Source organism: Mustela nivalis (genome assembly GCF_964662115.1).
Source record: "Mustela nivalis genome assembly, chromosome: 2".
In the NCBI taxonomy this organism is placed as follows: Eukaryota; Metazoa; Chordata; class Mammalia; order Carnivora; family Mustelidae; genus Mustela; species Mustela nivalis.
In genome coordinates this window covers 153,490,088-153,516,954 of record NC_139021.1, presented here as the reverse complement: position 1 = coordinate 153,516,954, position 26,867 = coordinate 153,490,088, and the positions used below count along the sequence as shown (strand labels likewise).

The 26,867-nt window shown below is 35.0% G+C and overlaps 1 protein-coding gene across 6 annotated transcripts in view; it reads right to left on the bottom strand.

Moving 5' to 3' along the window:
• EXOC6 (exocyst complex component 6) overlaps positions 1-26,867 on the bottom strand; it is a gene marked incomplete at its 5' end in the record, with an annotated part of 248,619 nt that overhangs the window by 80,334 nt on the left and 141,418 nt on the right. For all 6 annotated transcript variants that reach the window (XR_014309260.1, XR_014309261.1, XR_014309262.1 and 3 more), the window contains 3 exons: positions 635-814; positions 22,738-22,872; positions 23,612-23,723. Coding sequence is in view for 3 of the 6 variants with exons in the window: in XM_082721939.1 (XP_082578065.1) it covers positions 635-814; positions 22,738-22,872; positions 23,612-23,723 (427 nt within the window). The remainder of the gene's footprint in view (positions 1-634; positions 815-22,737; positions 22,873-23,611; positions 23,724-26,867) is intronic.

Genomic DNA, 26,867 nt, shown 5'->3' with positions numbered 1-26,867 from the left:
TCAGCTACATCTTATGAAATAAAAAGGTCAACAAATTTTTCCTTATTTTATTTGTATAAAAACTACTCCACTCATGTTTTAACTGTAGTTCTATTATTTTTGAATATACCTAATGAAAACATGTTCACCCCAACATAATGTCTTCAGTCTGCATTCCTCATCTGAAGAATCCAGTGTTCCAGACTATTCATACCCAAATGTCCCTGCTATTTACACACATATTTTTAATGTTTCATCAACAGATTATTTAAAATGTAGATGCACTATGATTATATATCAGGAGAGAACAATGTTCCAGTTTTATTGGCCTTTCTAACTGGAAAAGTCATTGGTTATATGGACTCTTATGAGAACTACTCGTATTAGAGTTTATTTCAGTTTAAGTCTACATTGAATTTCAGGGTTTTGTTTTGGTTTTGAAACAGAGTTGTAGTCATTTTGGTTAAAAATAAAGTAAATTAAAACTTGAAACAACTAGCTAAGTTAGAAGTCTTCACATATGGATTTACAAGAACGGAAAGAAAATATTCAAGCTAGGAAGTTGGTTTGAACAAGTAAACCTCAAACTAAGATTAAATTCTAAAATATCTTTAGTAAGCAAAATTATAATATTTTGAAATTTTTTTATACTTACAGGCAAATGAGTAAACACTTGAAAGATGCTTCTCAAAAAATTAATAAGATCCATTAAATAACCACTAGCTCTTCCATCTGGCTCAGACATTGTCCAGTCATAATCAGCAAGCTGAACAAATTCATCAATTTTTTGATTAAGCTTAGTATATATTTCTCCTTCTGCTGCATGTCGAGCATCCTGACAAGGGACAAAATAATAAAAAACAAGAAATAGTTATAGAAGCAAATAACAGAAAAAGCTTTTTTAAAATTCTAAAATTTATTGGGGTGTCTGGGTGGCTCAGTGGGTTAAGGCCTCTGCCTTCAGCTCAGGTCATGATCCCGGGGTCCTGGGATTGAGCCCCACATTGGGCTCTCTGCTCAGTGAGGAGCCTGCTTCCTCCTCTCTCTCTGCCTGCCTCTCAGCCTACTTGTGATCTCCGGCTGGCAAATAAATAAATAAATAAACAAATAAATAAATAAATCTAAAATTCTAAGATTTATTTTATATTTTTCCATGGTCTATTATCTTAGTCATTTATTTGAAGTCCAAGAAAACTGTTGGTTTTTTGATTGATAATATTCTACTTGACTGACACCACTTTTTCTCCCTAAACTCAATGTCACTTTTTCATTTTTATGTGGTAGGATAATTTAGTTATTAATTCTGAATTGTTCTCAGAGCTTTAACAGTTTTTAGGAGAAATAGAAGTGAAAAAAGCAGAAATTGTCAAGAACACAGAAAACCACCCCTGTCCACTGACTGAGAAAAATAAGGTTGGGTAGTCACAGAAGAAATGGAATAGTTGCTGGTGTTTTAAGTTAAAGAGGGAAAAAAGAAAAGAAAGAGATAGTTAACTTCTTAGAGGAGGAACAAAGAAAGGATGGAAGTGATGCCAAAACACCAGAGTAAAGATCTCCAAACATTCTTCCCTCCATAAAAGCAACAAGAAAACTAGCAAAAATTGTCAAAATCAACTTTTCCAGAACTCTGAAAATTTATTCAAAACTTGCTGCAATCTAAGCAGTGTTCATTCAAGAAAAAAAATACAGCTGCATCTTGGTAAGAGATGCAGGGTTTTAATGTGCCCTTATTTCCATTCTTCCTCCCCTGTTCCAGATCTATAGTATCCTTGAAAATCAACATCCCACAACTGTGGTAAAAACTAACAGCCTGACATCAAATGGGGCCGAACGGGGTTGGAGCACCTTCAAAACCACATCCCATGAACACTGAAAAGAAATTTTTAAAAAATTTAATAAAAAATACACATTCCCAGAGAATTATCATTATTTCAACTACCTAATGGTTCCCTGGAAGACCCCACTTACAGGGATGTCTTTATTCGATTTAAAATGGGGCCTGTCCAGTGCAAAAAGTCTTTTCTCTGAGGACATTTGTTGAAAATAACTGAAGGCAATTGTTTAACATCACAAATGCCCAAGGCAGTACATTAACAGGGCATACAATTAGCTAACTAAAAAGTAAAAAGAAAAACTGGGGAAAGAGGGGCGCCTGGGTGGCTCAGTGGTTAAGCCGCTGCCTTCGGCTCAGGTCATGATCTCAGGGTCCTGGGATCGAGTCCCGCATCGGGCTCTCTGCTCGGCAGGGAGCCTGCTTCCTCCTCTCTCTCTCTGCCTGCCTCTCTACCTACTTGTGATTTATCTCTGTCAAATAAATAAATAAAATCTTTAAAAAAAAAAAAAAAAAAAAACTGGGGAAAGAGATATCCAGAGCCTCTGAAAGGCTCTGACATATTCCTGGGACTCTAGAAGGGTATGTACCTGTGTGGGGCTGTGCACAAACTCAGAAAAGACCACGGTCCGGAAGCAGAATAAGGCTCTAAACTCTCATCTATGACTGACCTTGAAGCCCTGTGTAAGCAGGAAGTAAAGGCAAGAACAGACTTATCAAATGCCTGAGTGTTGAAGGTATGCCCCAATACACACACAGAATTCTTCAGAAAAGACTGGGGAACTTATTGGTTCCAGGCTTTTAAGAAAATCTGTGTCCAATCATTAGCTCACCACAAAGCTAACCAAACAAAGACTTCCATGGTCACAGAGGAAAAAGAATACAGACTTTATAGAATTAATGCAGAAAAGTCACAACCAATCAACCACCAGGAAAAAAACAAACCACCTTGGGAAAAGAGGAGAATCCGATTTCCAGAATTATCATAATATATTATTTAAGTGTCTTATTTTCAACAAAATTTGTAAGTCACACAAAGTAACAAGAAATTATGACCCATATACAGGCAAAAAAAAAAAAAAACAAAAAACCCATCAACAGAAACTCTTAACTGAGGAGGTAGTCATCAGACTTGTAAGACAAAAGATTTCTTTTTAAAGATTTATTCATTTTGGAGGTGCCTGAGTAGCTCAGTTGGTTAAAGTGGCTGCCTTTGGCTCAAGTCATGATCCTCGGGTCCTGGGATAGAGCCCTGCATCAGGTTCCCCGCTCAGCTGAAAGCCTGCTTCTCCCTCTCTCTCTGCCTGCTGCTCTGCCTACTTGTGCTCTCTAGCTCTCTGTCAAATAAATGAATAAAATTTAAAAAAAAAAAAAACCTATTCTCTCTTTTTTTTTTGAGAGAGAGAGGGAGAGAGAGAGTGTGCTTGAGTGGGGTGGGGAGAAGGAAGGGGAGGCCGGGGCCGGCAGAGGGAGAGGGGAAGCAGACTGACTACCCATTGAGCAGGGAGGATCATGACCTGAGCTGAAACCAAGACTCGGACGCTTAACCAACAAAGCCGCCCAAGTGTCCCAAGACAAAAACTTTAAATCAGCGATTTAAAATATGTCCAAATACTACAGGAAACCACATCTAAAGAACTAAAGGAAAGTACAGCAATGCCTCAAAAAATAGAACATAAATAAAAAGACAGAAATTTTTTAAAAAAGAAACTCTGCAATTGAAAAGCACAATAAATGAAATGAAAAAATTATTATGGGGTTCAACAGACTTAAGTAGGCAGAAAAAAAAGATTTGATCAACAATATAAACAAACTAGACTTAACAGACATCCACAGAATATCCCACTCAAATACAGCAGAGCACACATTATTTTCCAAGTGAACATGGGATGCTATCCAGAATAGGGCATATGTTAGGCCATAAAAAAGCCTTAAAAGGACTGAAATCATACAAAGTATGTACTCCAAACACAGGAGAATGAAATTAGAAATCAGTAACATTACAGAAGAGAGGGGTGTGGGGGGATGAGGTAACCAGGTGACAGATATTAAGGAGGGTATGTGTTGTGAGGAGCACTAGGTGTTATATGCAACTAACAAAACATTGAACGCTACATCAAAAACCAATGATGCACTATATGTTGGCTAACTGAAAATAAAAATAAAATAAAATAAAATAAAAATGATGAAAAAACACTAGGATATCTGAGAAATTCACAAAAATGTGGAAATTGAACATTAGATTCCATTAAATAACCAATGGGTCAAAGAAGTAATCAAGATCAAAATCAGGAAATATTTTGAGGTAAAACAAAAACAAAAAGCAAAAACAATACCAAGACTTATGAGACTTAATGAAAGCAGTACTTAGAGAAAATTTACAGTATGCATGCTTATTTTATAAAAGAAAAAAGACCTCAGGGGCGCCTGGGTGGCTCAGTGGGTTAAGCCGCTGCCTTTTGCTCAGGTCATGATCTCAGGGTCCTGGGATCGAGTCCCACATCAGGCTCTCTGCTCAGCAGGGAGTCTGCTTCTCTCTCTCTCTCTCTCTCTCTTTCTCTCTGCCTGCCTTTCTACTTGTGATCTCTCTGTCAAATAAATAAATAAAATCTTTAAAAAAAAAAAAAAAAGACCTCAAATCAATCACCTGAACTTTTACCTTAAGAAACCAGAAAAAGAAGAAATGGTAGTTGTGGGTTCTCAAACAACAGCACTCTAATAGAATGCCATGAGGGAGACTGGGGAACTGCAGACTAGGCATTGTGGCCTTCAGAACCAAGGCAAAAGATGTCCATGTCTCTTAAGGGGATCTCATAAAGGGGATCAGAAGATACCCTTTTCTCTTAAAGGCTCACATACATAAACTTATGGAGCAATCCCAAAGTTAAAACTAGAACAGTCTCTGTCTCTCTCAAGTTTTGGGTTTTTTTGGGGGGGTGGGGTGAGAGGCTGAACAAGCCCTTGGAATATTTTGTACAAACACCTTAAGGAAGGTGAACAACTTAGTCACCCTGAACAGTAAAGCATGAGAGTGAAATTTAATTTGATTTGGGGGTAGGTTGGTGTTGACAATGTAATATTTCTGACAAAACTAATACCTATTTAGATTTTTTACTAAGAAGAGACTTCAGTATTACTAACCATTATTAGTCACATACTCTATTTGAATACAGTTTAATCTAATAAACACTTTATATCATGTCCATGAATAAGATCACTATAATAAGACACTGAGACGAGTAAGACTGCTCCTACCCTCAAGGATATCACAATCCAGGGAGAGATACAATACTGTTGTCCCTCCTTATGTATGGTTTCACTTTCTGCAGGTAAGTGAAACCATTACCTACCATGGTCCAGAAGCAGAAGATCCTCCTTCTGACAAATCACCAGATGGTCAACAGCAGTCTAACACAATATCTACGTCATTCACCTTACTCCCTCTCATCACATCAGCATTTTATCATCTCACACCATCACAAAAAGAAGGGGGAATATAGTACAACAAAGTACTTTGAGAGAGAAAGACCACATTCACATATTCACTATATTCATTTTTATTGCAGTACACTGTTATAATTGTTCTATCTTATTATTAGGTATTAATCTTCCACTGTGCCTAATTTATAAGTTGAACTTTATCATAGCTATGAGTAGATAGGAGAAAACAGTATCTACAGGGTTTGGTACTATCTGAAGTTTTAAGCATCCACTGGGGTTGGATTGGACATATCCTCCAAGTATAATAAGGGACCTGTAACAAAATATAACTAGTGCTAAAGTAGAGATTTAACAAAGCATCCTGAGTAAACAAAGGAGGAAATAATTATTACTTATTTGATAAAAGTCTTGATGGAGAGGATGTCATTTGAGTTGGAATTTCAAAAAATATACTCAGGAACATTTACGAGGTATTTTGGTTTGTGTGCCTTAAGAAATTTTCAGGAGAACAGTATAGAAGAAAGTAAATGTGAACAATCAAAATGTGTCATTTTCACACTTTAATTCTTTTTGCCTCCCTCCCCAGTTTTCACAATGTATAACCACTCACTACTCATTGCCACACTGGACTGAAAGAAAATCAACTATTAGTAGTCATCTTTCCATTTGCATGTCTGTTTTCTTTCTTACTTTTTTTTTTTTTTTCTTGGAATGAAGGAAATGGAAGTCCCCAGGAAGGTTCTTTCAGTGCTAGGATTTCATTATTTCTATTTTATTTATTTATTTTTTTTAAAGATTTTATTTGTCTCAGAGAGAGAGAGAGAGAGAGAGAGAGAGAGCGCGCGCGCACAAGCAGGGGAAGCAGCAAGCAGAGAAAGATGCAGGCTCCCTGCTAAGCAGGAAGCCTGATGCAGGACTCAATCCCAGAAGCCTGGGATCATGACCAGAGCCAAAGGTAGCCGCTTAACCGACTGAGCTACCCAGGTGCCTCTGGATGCCTGTTTTCATAGCAGGACTGGAATGGGAATATCAGGAAAGATTCTTCTTCTCTCCCCACTCAGAGATCTAACACAAATTTGGCATAGGCAATACAAACTTTCCACAGTGTCTCTCCTCACCTACAGAATAAATTAAAAATAAACACTACTTTAAATAAAACAGGAATTTAAGATAAGCTAATATTAATGTCATCACCCGAAATTTTACTAAAGCTCTACTAACTACGGGAGTAGCAAATTAGTTCTGACTCAAAATAGTAACATCTAGCAACTTAAGCCGTTAGTGCCTATTAAAATTTTTAACGCAGTGCAAATTTTCTCAGAAAAGCCTGAAGATTGAGAAGCTTAACATTAGCATTTATCAAGAACACATTATTGGCCATTATAAATTTGGTACTCTGAGTAATGTAGGTACAAAACATCCACTGATATCTAAGCTCCATTAAAGCAGGAAGTTCTGGGGCACCTAGGTGGCTTATCATTAGTTTTTGCCTTGGCTCAGGTAATGTTCCTAGGGTCCTGGGATCCAGCCTGCTGAGCAGAAAGCCTACTTCTCCATCCTCCCACTCCCCCTGCTTGTGTTTGCTCTCTTGCTGTGTCTCTACCAAGTAAATAAAATCTTAAAAAAAAAAAAAAAAAAAGGCAGGAAATTTTGTGTCTGTTTTTGTTCACCTAGAATACTGCTTGCAAAAGGGTAGGCAATAGATAAGTACTTGCTAAATTTTTTTTTTAATTTCCCATCTTGAAGTTTATATATAAACTAGAAAAGAAAACTACTGCAAATAAAACAATCAAAGAATGAATAAATATTAAAAAAAATCAGTGCTGAGTATGTGTCTAGTAAAAGTATAGGAAAAAAGGAGACCATGTGGGCTGGAAAGGAGTTTTATGTTACTTGCCGAACCAGTTACTGAGTAACAGGTTAACCCCCAAATCTTACTGGCTTAAAATAACAACATTTTATTCTTTTTTTTTTTTTTTTAAACATTTTATTATTCTTAAAGTTTCTAGTGGTTAGAAGTGCAGACAGGGCACTGTGGAGATGACTTTGCTCCACTATATCTGAAACTTCATCTGTGACAACTTGAAGGCTGGGAATGAGACCAATTAGCTGGGGGTTGGAATCATGTGGAGATTTCCTCACTATGTGTCTGGCACCTGGTTGGGTAGCCTCTGCCTCTGGTGTGGCTTGGGTTCCTCACAACACAAGGTGCTTCAGCGCAAGTATTTAAAAAAAAAAAAAATGTTGTAGGGATGCCTGGGTGGCTCAGTCCTTTAAGCATCTGCCTTCAGCTCGGGTCGTGATCCCAGGGTCCTGGAATCAAGTCCCACATCAGGCTCCCTGCTCAGCAGAGAGCCTGCTTCTCCCTCTACCTGCTGTTCCCTCTGCTTGTGCTCTCTTTCTCTTTCTCTGATAAATAAATAAAATTTTTTTAAAAAAAAATGTTGTTTCCCTACACTCATTAGTGTCAGGTACCTAGTAATGCTCAATAAATGCATAATGAGTGAACTGCATGAAAACAGCCACCAATTGAAAACCCAAGCCAGCTTAAATTACTGTAATTATCTGCATGTAAGGGAGAAAAACATTGGGTATTAAACATTCACAGGAATTTTTTTTATTGAAACAGTAAAGAAATGGAAAAGGGGGTCACATATAATGTGCATTAGCCTCAGCAGTAATATATATCTTTCTTTAACCTACTAGCATTAGGAGCACATATCCAAGATGGTAAATGCTTAGAGCCCACAGAACTATGCCAGAACGCACTTTTATTGATACCACTTAAATGTCAATTTCTCAAAACAATATAAATGTTTATTTATAGTATTTACAGCTAGACTGCTATTCCAAAAGGAAGCCAGATAAGGGGAGCCTAAAACTCAGAACCCTGTAGTTATTCCATAATACTCAGCACACTTTGTTTCTACCATAAGGCAAAGACAACTTGGAGTCTGATTGCTCCTACCCTCTACTACACCTACCTGTACTACACTGCTCTGTATGACTTTTCTTGCTTTTCTGGGATGTCTCTCACATAGGCAGGAAGGGAAATAGATGCCTGACAAAATTTTAACATCCAGTATCGAGAGACTCCTCTCCTCCAAACTCACAGAGCTAAAGTTCTTGGTGAAACTTTATATATATGTATCAATTTTAAAATGGCCATGCCTTTAAAAAATAAATTTAAATCTACCTCCAAAATGAATGATAAACTTCCTTTTAAGTTTATATATTTATTGAGTATTTATTTATTTAAGTAAACTCTACACCCAATGTGGAATTCGAACTCACAATCCCAAGATCAAGAGTTGAATGCTCTTCTGAGCCAGCCAGACTCCTCAGTGATATACTTAATTACCCTTTTTACTATATAGAATTTTATTAAAATAAAGGAGATATTATTTCACATTTTCCTGGATTTTTAAAGCAATATGGGACAATTAAAACATTAACCAAAAGTTGAAATGGAGAGAGAAACCAAATATCTAGAAATTCTGAAGTCCTGAGGGAAAAACACTGTATATATCTGAAGAAAGAAAAATTATGAATATGATGATGAAACCACATTATCATATTTATAATCTTATACATAGTGAAATAAATTTATTATTATTATATGCTTTCTGGATAAAGTGACTCAATGCCTGAGTCACTCAATGACTGATCTTCTGAAAAGGAACTAAGAAAAGTAAACAAACCACAAATTTATTATTTTCTGTTGTTATTATCTAGAGCTCTGCTAATTACAGCTGATCACTGAACAACACAGGTTTAAACTTCATGGGTCCTTATATATGAAATTCCTTTCAATAAATATACATACAGTACTGTAAATGTATTTTCTTATGATTTTTCTGAGTGTTTTCTCTAGCTTACTTTATTGTAAGAATACAGTATGTAATACATAAAGCATGCAAATATTGTTAACTGACTTATCATTAACGCTTCCTGTCAACAACAGTAGGCTATTAGTAGTTTGGGAAAGTTAAAAGTTACATGGATTTTGGGGGGGCCTGACTGGCTCAGTCGGTAGAGAATGTGACTTTTGATCTTGGGGTCATGCATTCAAGCCCCACATTGGGTGTAGAGCTTATTTAAAAAAAAGAAAAAGTTACATACATGGATTTTTAACTGCAGGGGTGTTGGGGGAGGTCAGCATCCCTAATCCCTACATTGTTGAAGGGTCAGCTGTAATCTATTTTTCTGAGATGATGCCAAAAGCAGCCTCCACTTTTCCCACAAACTATCCAAATTAAGATAACTTTTCTCAACATGATATATGTAATTTGGAGTAGAGGTATTTATATTTTGAAAAGTTTTTTTAAATACCTTCCACAGGGTATAATAGCAAACAAAGAAATCTAAAGCAGTAGGTGGCTGTGCTGTGTGAAAGAAAAATTTCAGACAGTAATCCCAGGCAGGAACATGTTCTAAATTCAACACCTGAAAGAACCTTGCTAAGCATTAAGGATTCTGCTTGATTTATAATCATTAGAACACATGTACATGAACCACAAGAACTGACTCATTACATTTTTAAAGAATAAGAGTAAAGGAAAGAAACAAGTTTTCACTGTAGCTTTTCTTGTATTTATACACAAGAATACACTAAATTGTTTGATAAGACATTTCTAAAATATATTTCTAATTATAATTTAGAGACTCTTAAGAAAATTAGTTTGTACTTCCTAGTTAAGTGCTACTATAGTTGAAACCAAAATACTCTCAATCCTATGACATCACCAGAAAGTCAGGAACATATCAATTAACCCCTACATTAATTTTTCTAAAGATTTAGCTTATAAACAAAGCAATTAATTCTTCCTCTGCTTGTTAAATAAACACCGCCCTCTGGAGGTAGAAATCTAGCATAATTTGAGAACTCTTTTTCATTTCAATATATAAGAATTAAATGATATACCATATTATCAGTGGTTCTCAGCCACAGGTGTGCAACAGAGCTACCTAAGGAATTTTTCAAAACAGATACATACACAAACTCCAGCCTAGACCTCCTGGAACATGAGCATGTGTGATTTACATACAAGTTAAGTCATAATAACTAAACATTTTAGGAAATATCTATGATTTCTCTCTCATCTATTCCCCCTTCTTGAACAGTCCCCAAATATATTTTGGAAAATCACTCTGCCCCCTTTTAGAGCTCCATCTGATCTAGATTGGACTGAATCTATATTTAGCCTCAAGGATATACCCTGATGAATTTAGGTCAATTAGTAATTATCACACTCTAACCCACCGGGTGTTCCATAGCATCTTGTAGAGGGACCCACTCATTCTTCCTTTAAAGACGACAGGGCTGGGGCGCCTGGGTGGCTCAGTCAGTTAAGTGGCTGCTTTCGGCTTAGGTAATCATCCCAGAGTTCTGGGATCGGGCTTCGCATTGGGCTCCCTGCTCAGTGGAGAGCCTGCTTCTCCCTCTCCCTCTGCCTGATGTTCTGCCTACTTGTGTTCTCTATCTCTTTGAGCAGTGAGCCTCATATGAATCTTCCCTATTCTTGGACCTCCAGTTACATTTAGCTAATTAATTTCCCTCTATTGTTTAAGGGAGTTTGAGTTGGTTTTTCTGCCAGTTCTTCTCAATTTCCTGTTAAAAACCCCAATTAATTACAAGCATTTTATTTAAAACATTTTATTCAACATTCTAAAAAAAAGGTTAACATTTCACAATACTCATTTGGAGCAAGGGAAACATTTCTTGACCTCTTTCTGAGCCTTAAAAATTTAAACCAGAGATGAAGTTGGGACTGTCAAAATGACATAGCTATCCGCTATCCTCTCTAGCTACTTTCTTCCTGCACTACTTCAAGAAATGATGCTCTAATAATCTATGATATTGATCTAGAAATACTAGTAGCATATACCATCTAACTCATTAGCCACTTTGACTACTGCCACTGTAGACAAAGGAGGAAAAAGTAGACATGACTAAACACAGAACCCTACGATTTAGTTATAATGGGGAAGGAGTGTGATTGGGGCAGTAGAAAAGAAATACATCTAAGATAACTACAGATTTTCCAGGAAAGGAGACAAGAAAAATGGTGCTAAAGCTGCAAAAAATCAGAGGCAGAAAAAAAAGCCCATTTTAGAAATTATTTTTTATTTAAATATTTTATATGTCAGTGTGATAATCAGGGGAAGTTATTCTATCTTCATATTTAGTACCTAAAATATATAAACTTGATAAAGCAGAGGCAGGGTTTGAGAGGACTGACTCCTTTTTTTAAAAAAAGCTCGACTGTGGGTGAAATGCTAAAATATCATTGCATGCTATGGAGAAATCATTCACAAAAAGAACAGTCATTCAATGCAGCAAACTTGTTTTCTTATTTTAAGAAACTGCCAGACACCCCAACCTTCAGCAACCACCACCTGATCTATCCGCAGCCATGAACACTGAGGCAAGACCCTCTGCCAGCAAATACTACTACACGTTGCTAAAAGCTTAGATGATGGTTAGCATTTTTTAGCAAGAAAATATCTTTTAATTAAGGTTTGTACACTTTTATAGACATAATGCTACTGCACACTTAAATTCTGGTATAGTCTTGTCTGCACAGAAACCAAACAATTCATCTGACTTGTTTTACTGATATCTGCTTTATGGCAGTAGTCTGGAACCAAACCCTCAGTATCTCCAAGGTCTGCCTTATAGGTTTTCAGCTAGTCTCAGAGTCTAGAATAATTTTTAAATCTAGCTTCTAGATTATCTAGCATTGTTATAGGTCATTATAAATTGGATAATTTTCTAATGCTCAATTTACCTAAATTACCTCCTTTTCTTTTTCAAAAGGTGGATGCTGCATTTTACCTTTCTGGTTTTCAGGGGCTTTAGTACCTCAAAATGTTAAAGAATGGCTTGGGGCTTTGTAGGAGCATCTGCCACTTTTTAGGTAATCCAGGTTGTCTGTCTTCAGGTTTCCAAATCATCTGATATAAATAGCTTTTTTAAGTACTCCTCAACCATTTCCTTCCCCATTCTATTTCTGCTTCCCACCACTTTTATATAGGAAGCATTTACTATAATTAAGTGATTAACTGATTATAAATTATAGAAAAACAAACCAGAGCACTGTCATGTATCAATGGAGTTAAGGTGGTCTATGAATTTTGTTGATCTTCCTCCTTTGCTTCTAGAACTGCAAAACATTTTTGGTTTTGTTAGCTTTTATGCTTTTGGCGAAGTAGCATCCCCACTATTTACTCTTCTGAATAACTGACTGAATTCTTCATCCTATTCAATAAATATTTAAGCTTTCGTTTTTTTCTGATTTACCTTTTAGGATTTTATGTCATTATGTCAGCTAGAAGCTGATTTATATAACCCTCTCTAATGAGGGCAGATAAGAGAAGAAGCTGGTGTTAATGGGTGATAAAACAAAGAAATGCTACATGCACTACCTTTACAAATGACAATCAAGGGGCGCCTGGGTGGCTCAGTGGGTTGGGCTGCTGCCTTCGGCTCGGGTCATGATCTCAGGGTCCTGGGATTGAGCCCCGCATCGGGCTCTCTGCTCCGCACAGAGCCTGCTTCCCTCTCTCTCTCTCTCTCTGCCTGCCTCTCTGCCTACTTGTGATCTCTGTCAAATAAATAAATAAAATCTTTAAAAAAAAAGAAAACACAAATGACAATCAAGTTGCACAAATAAAACAAGAAATTGTCACAATCCACTAATAACACAAAAGACTATACACAGAGCATAAAATCAGAATTTGAAATGCACCTGATCAGTCAAGAATACTGCAAGTGTTCTAGTGAAGCAGTAATATATCAATTTTATATATGTAAAATAATGTAATAATCATAATTTAAATAAGAAATTCTAAGACTTCCTAATACTTTATTTATACCTGACTAGTTTAAAATGTATGATTATGCCAGTTTATAAATTTATGTCTTTACTAATAAAAATTAATACAAAATTTTACTCAAACTGTAATACTTCAGTTATTCAGAGGTCACATACGCAGTTAATAAACAGGAAGGAAGGAAAAGTCTCTAAAGAGTCAAAATTGACATTATAGTTCACACAATAAATAAATTCTATAATGGAATGATACACTTCTTAAAAATAAACAAATTATAGCTAGATGCAATAACACAAATGAAATATCCCAAATCGTGTTGTGTGAAAGAAGTTAGACACACAAAAAGATGCATTCTGCATGATTCCATTTAAATAGAACTCAAAAACAGAAAATATTAATCAGTGCTGTTAAAAGTCAGTACTGAAAGGAAGAAGAGAGCAGCTAGGAATAGGAATGACAAAGGTTTCTACATTGGTATTAATGCTTTATTTCTTCACCTTGTAATTACATGAATGAGTTCACTTTTTTTTCAATTTAAATAGAACTTTTTTCTGAGCAGTTTCAGATTCACAGCACAATTGTGGGAAAGGTACAGAGATATCCTGTACCCTCTGTCCCCACATCTGTAGTCTCCTCCCCTATCTAAATGGCCCACCAGAATGGTACATTTGTTATAATCAATGAATTTACACGGACACATTATTGTCACCCAAAGTCCATAGTCTACATTATGATTCAGTTTTGATACTGTACAGCCCACGGGCATGGACAAACGTATAATGACATGTATCCACCATCACAGTATCATGCGTGGTAGTTTCATTGACCTAAAAATCCTCTGTGTGCCACCTATTCATCCTCCCTACCACCAAACTATGGTAACCACTGATTCTTTCACTGTCTCCATGGTTTTGCCTTTGAATCATATAATACACAGCCTTTTCAGGCTGCCTTTTTTTTTTTTTCCTCTTAGTAATATAGCATTTAAAGTTCCTCCATGTCTTTTCACAGCTTGATAGCTCACTGCTTTTTAGTGCTGGATACCACTCCATTGTCTAGATATCAAAGTTTATTTATCCATTCATTTGAAGAACATCTTGGTTGCTTCTAAGTTTTGGCAATTAGGAAGAAAGCTGCTACAAACATTCATGTGCAGGTGTTTGTGTAGACATAAGTTTTTGACTCATCTGGGTAAACTAACAAGGAGTGTAACTATTGGACTGTATGGTAAGAATATGTTTAGTTTTATAAAGAATTGCCAAATTGTCTTCTAAAGTAGCTATACCATTTCCCATTCCCACCAGCAATGAATGAGAGTTCCTGTCGCTCCACATCTTTGCTAGTATCTGGTGGTGGTAATGTTTTGGATGTTAGCCATTGTCCTTGATTTAATTTGCAATTCCCTAATAATAGATGATATAAAACATCTTTTCATATGCATACTTGCCATTTGTATATTTTCTTTCATGAGGTGTCTACTCAGGTCTTTTCCCCCATTTTTTAATTGTATTGTTCATTTTCTTACTGTTAAAAGAGTTCTTTGTACACATATTTTGAAAAACAGTCTTTAATCTGGTGATGTCTTTTGAGAATACTTTCCCCCAATCAGTGACTTGTCCTCCTACATTCTATTGACAATGGCTTTCGCAGAAATTAAGTTTTAAATTTTAATAAAATCCAGCTAGTCAATTCTTTCATGGATGGGGCACCTAAAACGTCATCCAGATTTTCTCCAATGTTAACTTCCAGGAGTTTTGTAATTTTACATTAAATCTATGATCCATTTTTGAGTAAATTTTTGTGAATGATGTAAGGTCTGTATCCAGATTCATTTCTTTGCAGGATGTTCTAACACCATTTGTGGAAAAGACTCTTTGCTCTAATATATTGTCCTTGCCCTTTTGTCAAGTAACAATTGAATACATTCATGTGGATCTACTACTGGGCTCTCCATTTTGTTCCACTGATCTCTATGTCTGTTTTTTGGCCAGTAATACACTGTCTTTATAATAAATCTTAAAGTCAAGTAGTGTTAGTCCTCTAACTTTGTTCTTCTCTTTTACTATCATGTTGCCTATTCTGGGGTTTTTGCCTCTCCACAAAACTTTACAATCAGTTTCTCAATATCCATAAAATAACTGCTGAGGTTGTGATGAGGAATGCCTTGAATCTAAAGCTCAAGTTGGGGGCACCTGGCTGGCTCAGTTGGTAGAACATGTGACTCCTAACCTCAAGGTCATGAGTTCTAGCCCTACATGAGGAGTGGAGTTCATTTACTTACTAACTAAACAAACAAACAAATAAAGCCCAAGTTGGGAAGAACTGACATCATGTCGCTATTGAGTCTGTTAACAACAGGAAAGCTATTAACTTTTGTACATTAACCTTGTCTCTTGAAACCTTACCATAGGGGCACCTGGGTGACTCAGTCTTTTAAGCATCTGCCTTCAGCTCAGGTCCTGGGTCCTGGGATCAAGCCCTGCATCGGCCTCCTTGATCAGTGGAATTTGCTTCTCCTTCTCCCTGTACCCCTCCACCCTGGTTGTGCTCTCTTTTCAAAAAAAAAAGAAAAAAGAAAAGAAAAGAAACCTTGCTATAGTTGGTAATTAAATTCCAGAAGAGTTTTTGTTTTATTCTTTTGGATTTTCTACATAGACAATCATGTCATCTGCAAACAAAGATCACTTTATTTCTTCCTTCCTAATCAGTACATCTTTTATTTCCTTTTCTTGTCTTACTGAACTAAGTAGGACTTCCACTATGATGCTGAAATGGAATGGTGAGAGGGAACATTTTTGACTTGTTCCTTAGTGGGAAAGCTTCTAATTTCTCACCATTAAGTATGTAGATGTAGGAGTTTTGTATATATTCTTAATCAAGTAAAGGAAGTTCCTCTCTCTTCCTAGTTTACTAAAGAGCTTTTCTCATGAACTGGTGTTGAATTTTGTCAAATGCTTTTTTTGCATAAATTAATATGATCATATTATTTTCTTTAGTTTGTTGATATGATGGAATATATTAACAGGTTTTATTTATTACTTTTGAAGATTTTATTTATTTATTCGAGATAGAGAGCAAGAGAGAAAGCACAAGCACAAGCGAGGGGAGGGGTGGAGGAAGAGGGACAAGAAGGCTCTCCACTGAGCAGAGAGCCCAATGTGGGGCTCGATCCCAGGACCCTGCTGTTTAACCTCCAAGTATTTAGGGATTTTCTAGCTTAGCTTGTTATTGGTTTCTTGTTTAATTCCCGCTGTGGTCTGAGAGCAGATACTATTATCAGATTTTTATTCTTTTAAATTTTTTAAGATGTGTTTAGAATAAGGCTGTCTTGGTCTGTTACATTTGAGCTTGAGAAGAATATATATTCTGCTGTTGTTAAATGAGGTAGTCTATAGATGTCAATTATATCCAGGTAATCCATAGTTCAACTATGTCCTTAATGATTTTCTGTTTGCTGGATCTGTCCATTTCTGACAGAGGAGTGCTAAAGTCTCCAACTATAACAATGGACACATTCATTTCTCAATGTTGTAACAGTTTTTGCTTCTCATATTTTGATCCTCTGTTGCCAGGCATATGTACACCATGGATTTTTATGCCTTCTTGGAAAACTCTCTTTATTCTTTATTATTTATTTAATGCCTCTCTTTATTCCTGTAACTTTCTTTACTCTGAAGTCTGCTATGTATTAATATAACCACTCACTTTTTTGATTAGTGTGAACATGGCCTATCTTTATCTATTTAGTTTTAATCTATATGTTCAATCTACATGTAATCTACATGTTTAAAACTACATGTAGTTTTAATCTACAAGTCTTTATATTTAAAGTGGGTTTTGTAAACAACCTATAGTTGGATCTTGTTTTATTGATCTATACTGATAATCTCTTTCAGTTAGCATTGCTAGGCTACTGATATTTAAAGTGATTACTGGTATAAGCTGGATTAGTATTTGCCATATTTGTTACTGTTTTCTATTTATTGCATTTGTTCTTTGTTCCTACTTTTGTGTTTCATTCTTTTTCTGCCTTTTGTGATACTGAATATTTGCATGATTCTCTTGCATTCCCTTTCTTAGCATATCAGTTATGCTTTTTTGAAAACTTTTTTAGTCATTGCCCTAGAGTTTCCAATATACCTTTATAATTATGTCAAGTCCACTTTGAAATAACACTATACCATTTAATGGGTAGTGAGAGTATATTCCTCCCCCCTTGGATTATTGCTGCCATTCATTTCTCTTATACATAACAATATATAAGTGTACACATATACATAAAGCATACACAATTGAATACATTATCATTTTGAACAAATGGTTAGCAATGAAAGCAATTAAGAATAAAAAAATAATAAAAGCTTTCATTTTACCTTCATCTACACTTTCTCTGATGCTTTTCCTTTCTTTATGTGGACCTGAGTTCCTGACCTAGATCACTTTGTCTCTGAAGAAGTTATTTTAACACTTCTTGCAAGGCAGGTCTACTAGCCACTAATGCCCTTAATTTTTGTCTGAGAAAGTCTTTCTCCTTCAGTTTTGAAGGATAATTTCACAGGATATGAAATTCTAGGTTGGTGGGTGTTTTTCACTCAACACTTTTGATATTTCACTCCATTCTCTTCTTGCTTACATGTTTTACAAAAAGAAGTCAGATATAATTCTTATTTTTTTAACTCTGGGTAAGGTGTTTTTCCTTCTGGTTTCTTTCGGGGTTATCTTTAGTTTTGTGCAGTTTGAATATGATATGCCTAGGTGTAATTATTTTGGTATTTATCCTGCTTGGTATTCTCTAAGCTTTCTAGATCCATGGTTTAGTGTCTGACATTAATTTGGGAGAAATTCTCAATCAAAACTGAATCAAAGGGTCAGCTGGGTGGCTTAGTGGGTAAAAGCCTCTGCTTTCGGCTTGGGTCATGGTTCCCAGGTCCTGGGCTCTGTGTCGGGCTGTCTGCTCAGTAGGGAGCCTGCTTCCCTTCCTCTCTCTCTGCCTGTCTCTCTGACTACTTGCAATCTCTGTCAAATAAATAAATAAAATTAAAAAAAAAAATACTGCATCAGATTTTGCTTCTGTCCCTTTCTCTCTTTTTTCTCCTAAACATATTCCCATTCTATGTATGTTTACCTTTTGTAGTTATCCCACAATTCTTGGATATTCTGTTTAATTTTTTTTTTTTTTAGTATTTTTTTCTCTTTGTCTCTCTGTTTTGGAAGTTTCTATTGACATATCCCCAAGCTCAGAGATTCTTTCCTCAGCTGTGTCTACTCTATTAATGAGTGCATCAAAGGCATTCTTCATTTCTGTTATATTGCTTTTGATCTCTAGTCTTTCTTTTTGACTTTCTTAGACTTTCCATTTCTCTGCTTACATTAGCCATCTGTTCTTTCATATTGTCTACATTATCCATTATGTCCTTAGATGCATATTAATCATAATTTTTAAAAAATTCCCGATCTGATAATTCTAATATCCCTGACATATCTGAATCTGGTTCCAATACTTACTCTACTCTTCAAACTGTGCTTTTTGTCTTTTAGTCTTCCATGAATTTTTTTCTTGACAAACAGACATGATGTACTCGGTGAAAGAAACTGTAATAAGTAAGACTTTAGTAATGTGGTGGTAAGGCGTAAGGGGAGAGGAAGCGCTCTATAGTCATGATTAAGGTCACAGGATTTGTTGTTGTTATTGTCTTAATTTTTATTATTTAATTATAGTTGACTGGGTTGCAATCTTTAAGCGAGCTTTGCTCCTTGGAGATAAAACTTCACAAGTGCTTCTCATTTCTTCCCCTTTGATGGAACAAGATGGCAATAGCAGCTGGAGTTGGATATTTCCCTTCCCCCAATCTGATTAGGCTCTGATAAAAGAAAACCCAACAGTACAGGCACTGGTACATAGTTTCTTTTGAGGTTAGGTCTTGTTAAGAAGAATAGAACAGAATGCTCTGGTGTATTTCAAAATGGTTCTTTTTCCTTCCCCATTGCTGGAAGCACAAGAAGATTATTCTTCAGTCTTCACTGGAAGAAACTGGTAGAGCTCCAGGAGGGACAACTCACAAAAGTGTGAGCCCCACCCAGATGGGGTCCCCCTTGAGTTTTAACTCCCTAACTTGTCCACACTGAGCCTCCAGCAATTCATTAATACAGTTCAAGTTTTCCAATACTGATTCCTGTGGAAGTTTATGGCTCCATTAAATTGTGGTTCTCTGTATTTTTCAGTCTGTCTCTCTCCAATCTGGGGACCAGCAGTTTGCCCTATGATCTCACTTCTCTGACAGATCAAAGAAATTTATTTTTCAGTTTTCTCAGTTTTTTTTTACTTGTCAGGACACAGTGACAACTTCCAAGCTCTTTGCATACTAGAATGGAAACTAGAAGTCTGTATTTACCTTTAATAATTAATTGAGCTATATATATTTATAACTTTTACATATATAAATTGTGCATATATATATATATATATATATATGTTACACTTAATTTTAAAAGATTTTGTAATAGTCCATGTACCATGTCCTTGCTCTATAGGATGAGAATTTCAAGCTCATGATCAAAGACTACTTACCACTGTCACTTTAACCATAATTCTAAAAAAAAAACTTTGCTACACAGTCATCAACAGATTTTAAAACAGCAAATTAGAAAAAGAATCAGAAGCATATTCCATGTAGGCACTTACAGTTGGAATCACAACCAGGGCTTTTTAGAGTGGCAGGTTGGAAAAACTCCCTGGAGCAAAGTTAAAGAGCTCTGATGCCAAAGAAAAACTGGGCCATTTCTCTACTATATAGATTAGAAAGGTAATGGTATTCCCATCTTTCCCCCTCCATTCTGATGCAAATCTTTTCAGTCAGAAGTCTTAAAGTAGCTCTCAGTGTGGGTCCAGGTTAATTTCAAAAAGCTGAGGTACTGCTTGAGGCTAGAACTAGTTACTTAACTTCTTTTGTATCACTCACAGATTTAGCAAAATAAAGGCATGCTAACAAGAGAGTTTATATAATATTTCATAAAATAAGCAAAGGTAAAAATCAAGGACTTTGTGTATGCATCTGTGTTTTTTGGAGGGGAAACAAATGGGGTGTGGGTAAAAGAACCTTTAAATGCTTATTTCCATAATCACTGGGCAACTAAATAGGAATATGTTTGCTAGGGTCACTGGACTGAAAAGAATTAGGCTAAGAGGTTAACTAAGCAATGTATGCTAAAGTCTGTAATCAAGACTGTACTTTAATCAGCTCCTTGAAAGAGGTAATAGACTGACTGTTCCCTAGGAATGGAAATTCCCCCCAATCTCACTCAATAATTCACTTTCATAATGATTTAATAACTCTCACTATTAAATTGCTTCCTTATATTATAGTTTAAGACAAACTTCCCTTGAAACAGACAAAAGGTAGAAATGAGCACAGCTCTTGTTCTCATTTCATAAAATAGAAAGGCTTCCTGAGTTCTGTGTGAAAACAAAACAAAAAACAAACAACAAAAAACAAGGATGCTCTACTATTTGTACAGGCTGCACTTGATTTTCTGATTTCCAAGAAAACCCAACGAGTATTCTATAGCAATTATAGTTTCAACTAAATTATCTATAACTTAAGGGACCACTGGAATGATGAACCGGAGCTAACATATCTAAACATTCCTCCCAACAAGCAGATTTGGGGAAGTATAGTTCTAAGATCCCTTAATCTAAAAGTAGCATGTTCCAGTGTCTTGGTCCTTTGACTTATAAATGAAAAGGAAATTTGCTTGAAGATCCCTGATATACCAGATGTCAAGGCAATTCATGTTTTAATGAGAGTACAGAGTAAGCTTGTTAAATATAATGTTAACAGTTAAATATGCTTACAACTCCAGTCCTTAGCAAATCTCTTCTTGACAGTATATGAGTAACATTTGGACATAAGGATAGAGAACAATAATGAAAAAGAAGAAAGATTGTGTAAAGTCCAATATAAAAGAAAATAATTTGTCATTGGATTAGAAAAATATGCAAAAACTTGTGGACTTTCCTCCCATGTTATAGTACTTAACACACCATATTGTCAAGTGTCTTTTTTATAGATTTTTTTCTCCTATGAGCTTCTTGAGGCAGGGATACATTTTTATATTTTCAGCACCTAATAGAGCACTCAGAGCATAGATGATGTACAACAAATGACACTACACTAAGTATCTTTAAACTCCATAATAATTGTGTGACATAGGTAATACATTACTACTCACATTTTATAGAAAAAAAACCCTGTGAAACATTACAGTTGAAAAATGTGCCCAAAGTCACACAATAGTCTAACTCCAGAGTATATTGCCGTTAATTACTGTACTATACTACCTGAATAAATCAATGTCTGCTTTGTGAAGTTTCTGTCTCAGTTTTAATAACTAATTTCATCTATTTGCTCACTCAGATGTCATATGCATTTGTGCTTTAATGTATCAGGATGACTATATGAGCTCAGGAACCATCAGAAAAACGTAAGATCTGGGAACCAACCAGATAATTTTAGGAGCCAAGAGTCATTTCTGGACTTCACACTTTCGAAGTGTGGTTATTGTTAACATTAGTTATTTCTAAATACAAGTATATTGAATTTTTAAAAATGTAAATGATTATAATATAATTATAGGAGCCAAGGTGGTAATTTATAATATATCAAGAGTAAAAGCATGGTAACACTTTAATAAAAAACTTAGAAAGGAATATGAGGTTAAACTAGCCAGCCTAGGGGCACCTGGTTGGCTCAGTTGGTTAAGCATCTGTCTTCAGCTCAGGTATGACAGGGTCCTGGGATTGAGACCCAGAGCCAGCTCCCTGCTCCGCTCCCTGCTCACCAGACAGCCTGTTTCTCCTTCTGCCCTTCCCCCGCTCATGCTTTCTCTCTCTACCAAATGAATAAATAAAATCTTAAAAAAAAAAATTAAACTAGCCAGCCTATTTTAAAGATAAGAGATCAGTAAGTGGTTTATATTAATTTAATAAACTGGTCAATGAAAAGGGATTTATATTATAAGATTATGCCAGGGTCTCATCTATATGACCCCAAATCAATAAAATTATGAAACAGTTTATAAAACAAATTAATGAAATTATACAATCTACCATTATTCTTAAAACAACCATTAATTAATCTTTTGGGATAGCACACAGTATTATATAAACAGAAATCTTTCCATTCAGAAGAACATAGGACTTTGGTAAGATGTAAAAAGGTAATATTTATTTTTCTTCAGATCAGAGTTAATAAAGAATATAAAGCCAGTCTTACACTTATCTAATTCATCTTACATTTTTAATTTCCAAACACACACATGTATACACATTACATATAAAATTAATTGTGGAACTGTGAGACATTAACAGAAATCCAGTTAAGGCTGATTTAGCAATACTGTAAGTCTTCAAAACATGGACAAAGTGTAATATAGTTGTGGAAAATCAATACATTTTTCTCCATTTTAGGGATGATGTTTAAAACGCCAAAAGGAAACTCACATTTATCTATTTGTTGTTGACAATGATTAATCTCTAATTTTCAATGGTTCAGAATATAATGGAATCAAGTGTATGATAAAAATTGTCTTATATTTTTAAAAGTTTGCTTATAGTAATAGAAATAAAACTTTTTGGTCGGATTTTTACATACCTTAAAAGTAGAAAGTCCATAAAGTCTTGTGGTATGAACAGTCTCTTGAGAAATGTTTGTAATATTAGTTATAAAGTCCTCAAGGTATTTGCAAGCTTGTTCCAAGTGTGTTGTGTTTATGATGATTTGCACTAGCTAGAAAATACAAAATAAATCTGTTAAAATGTAGGTTACATGTACACAAAACCATCTGGTTTATGAAAATGAATTATTATTTTCAGCAATTGTACCATTTCTGCATAATTATAGCTTTATAGGATACAAGGGATTATCTGATTTCAAAAGCCTGCTGCAAATACTATAAATGCTATAATTTAAAAAAAATAATCAAGAGTCTAACTGCCAATTAACTTAGAACAACTCTTAAAAGTACTTTTCCGAATTTTATACATTTACCAAGTTAAAAAAATGAGTATTTTCATTTTTCATAGAAAGTCTGGCAATCACAAATCTACATATGTGTTTTAATATTCTCCATGTAAACCCTTTCCCCTCAAATAGCTTGAATTTACACTAAAAAAAAATCCACTTCTACTAATAAATTCAAAACAGATGGGGCATCTGGGTGGCTCAGTTGGTTAAGTGTCTGACTCTTGATTTTGGCTCAGGTCATCATCTCAGAGTTATGAGATCAAGTCCCATATGGAGCTCTGCGGTTAGCAGGGAGTCTGCTCAAGATTCTCTCTCTTCCTATTCCTCTTCCTCAGCCCCTCCCCACACAGGCCTATTCCCTCTCTCTAAAATAAATAAATCTTTAAAAATAAAATAAATTAAAGAAAATAGAAATCTAGTTTTACAGGATGATATTTAGCGATAGCTTATACATTTTTTTCATATAATGAAAGATTTAACTAGTATTTTTTTTTTTACCTACCTCTGTCAAACCTATATGAGGTTTTCTAATAAGATTCAGTAAACAGCTACTCAAAGTTCTGGTCAGCAGCAGATTTGTAGATTTTCTAAGCATATCATCTATTTCTGTTGAGCTAAAAATAAAAGTTGATTATTATTTTGCTTTCCACAAAGGTATAGTTAGCTTCCTGAATGATTTAACACAATTAACTACAATAATTTGCTCCACCTCATTCTTTTATATATTTAAATAAATTATCCAAATTTATTAAATCTCCAAATTCAATTCTGTCACAAAAACATTTTCAACAAAGCAGAATGTTCATTTATGGCATAATTTAAATGTATTCCATTAACCATTACAATAAAACCATGGGGTACTTAGTATAAAGGGAAATAAAATTATTCTTAAATTATGACTCCACTATAGGATACTTCTAAAGACACTTCAAATACAACTACAACTAAAATTATTTTTAAATGTAAATTGATGTGAGCTCTTTCTAGATATAATTAATTACTAGATTTAACTTTAATATAACAAAAATATCGTGTCCACTGAGATTTTTTTTAAAAGATTCAAAGAAGTAAACATAATTACCTTACACTAGTTTTAATTTGGTGCAAAGAAAAAAAGAAAACTCTATGATATTTCTTAACATCCTCAAGATTGCTAGGCTAGCACTAACAAGCTTTTTATTTTCTCCTAAGCACTAGACCTTTGATTTAAGTAAACAATGACTTCTTCATATATATATTAATATATATAGCTTCATTATCAAAAGGATTATACTGTCCTTACACTAAGTTTTCTCAGTCTCAGCACTGTTAACATTTCATGCAAGATAATTTTTTGCTGTGGGGCTGTCCTGTGCTTTGAGGATGCTTTGAAGGATGTTCAGCACCATTCCTGGCCTCTACCCATTAGATGCAAGTAGCTCCCTTCCCCCTAAGTTGTGGCTGGGAGCCCAAAGACATTGCCAAATGTACCTGGGGTCTCGGGGTGGAATTACTCCAGCTGAGAACCACTGCTATACAGACTAAAATTTTAGCATCCTTTCTCTTTTATTAAAATGTTACTCTTAATAATCCATGAAGCACAAGTATTTATAGTTTATATTTATTTTTTAATTGCAAATAGAGCAAGATTTGACAAAACACAGGTACTTCTCACTACTACTCCAATGTTCTCCATTTTAACGCAGGCATTTTTTTCAATATCTGCTAACCCTAACTCTAACATACCTAAAAGAATATTTTTCTGACTTTTTACAACTAAAATCAAGACTTCCCAGACTTACCAGTAGGGTTCCAGGGTTACTTGACAACAAACTCTGGGACAGAGAACTCTTGCTAATCTATCAACAGTGTCCTAGAACAATCAATATACTCACTCTGTCAAAAAAGAGGTGGTTACCTACTCCTCTGGTTTCTTTTCTGACACACTCAAATTATGCTTAAAGACACCCTGAATAGCATACTTCTCAGATGAAAACTTATCCAGTATAGATAATGCCTTCTGTTAATTTCCCTGAACTTCCTTGATGCTGAGTCAATGCATAACCTTTTTCTTGCTTAGGTGAAAGCAAAGAAAGAAAACTATCAGCACCTATGTCCTATTTGTGCTAACAAGATTTACCTGACAATGACCAGTATTTCCACCATCAGGTTTTTATCTCAACTGAGCAATATTTTCCTTAACTCCTTGTCCTTTGAGCCTATATAACCCATACTCTTCCTACATTTAAAAAAAAATTTCATAATTAAATCAATTATAACAAACCTCTTAAAATATTATATAGCTTAATCTCTCATGCAAACTGAAAATTTCTTACAGATCATATTAGGTCCAGATGTTTCCTCTGTGACCAAGTAGTTGAGACTTTGAAGTCTCTTCATGAAGTCATTTCATTCTCCAGCCCTACTTTTATTCATATATAAAAAGAAACCCAAACATTTGTAATAAAAAGCTCTGAGGCATCTTCTGGTTCTAAAAATCAAACTCCAAATATGTTTAAACATAATAAAAGAGCTTTAAACCCAGAAAGTGATTTTTTCCATAACTTTTTAATGACAAATAAAAGAACAAAGGAACTCTAATAGCTCAATTTCAGATCACAGATACAAATTTTTAAAATAAAAATGTATGTCAGAAACCTGATGATCTCGATCAAATTTAGATTTACATATTTTTAAATAAACTATGCTGGTGCTGCCTCTGTAATCTGAACTGTCAATTGTCTTATTAACAAAATGAAAATAGCCAATGTATTTAGTAAAGCATAATTTTTAAAAAGATGTAAACATAAAAGCCTTGTTGAATGAATAACTTATGTTCATAGAGAGTTCATTACAATGATTAGATACTGAATTAACAAAAGTGACAGATACTCTTGTCAAAGACAGAGGGAAAAAAAGCTTCACAATCTTTTCTGCCCCAGCATTAGTCCACAACACGGACTTCCTGAAAGGCTAGGAGTTCACCTACAAAGTCAGAACTGAGGTGCCAATTCTAGTTCTAGTAAGACAATAGGGAGGCTTTAGGGAAAATTAGACATAATATTATGACTAATGACTTTTATCTATGGTGTTAAAAATGCAGTAAAAATATCAGATAACAAATACCCAATGTCTCTCTTCTGTAAATAAAACAAAAGTTAATTGCAAACTGCTAGGACTCTATACTTTCTACAGTTTAACAATATCTTAATTAGATGTCAGTCCTATTTTTCAATAATCAACATTTAAATTAAGCAGTAAAAAGTACATATTAGGATATGCAAGTTGTATACACTACCTATTTAAAAAATGTTAAAATAATCTACATTTAAAGTAAAAGATGAGAGGAATCAGTATTATAGAGCAAAGATCGCAGCTTCAAGAATAACTCTGAAATATACCATTTGAGCCAAGTTGTAGGATGTTGAAAAGATACTTGTTTCTCCTTTTCACATGCATATGTTTAGAACAGATGAATGCATGTTTGAATGTTTTCAAAGATTTAGACTAACTACAACCAGAATCTATTTGAGAGTATATGAACAAATTCAAGTCCACCCAAAGGTAGGTCAAATTGTTAACTTCCCTTAACTTCACCTTCTAATTATTCCTAAGTACCAGGTAATAGCAGGCTCTTAAATACTTCTTGCTTATATTCCTTCCTCTTCATCACCACTGATCCTATTTTCAGTCTTTATCTCCCTTCTTGAACCACTGCCTTCACTAGTTCAACATGACTATTTTTTTTTAATCCCACTCCAATCTATCATCCACAGAGA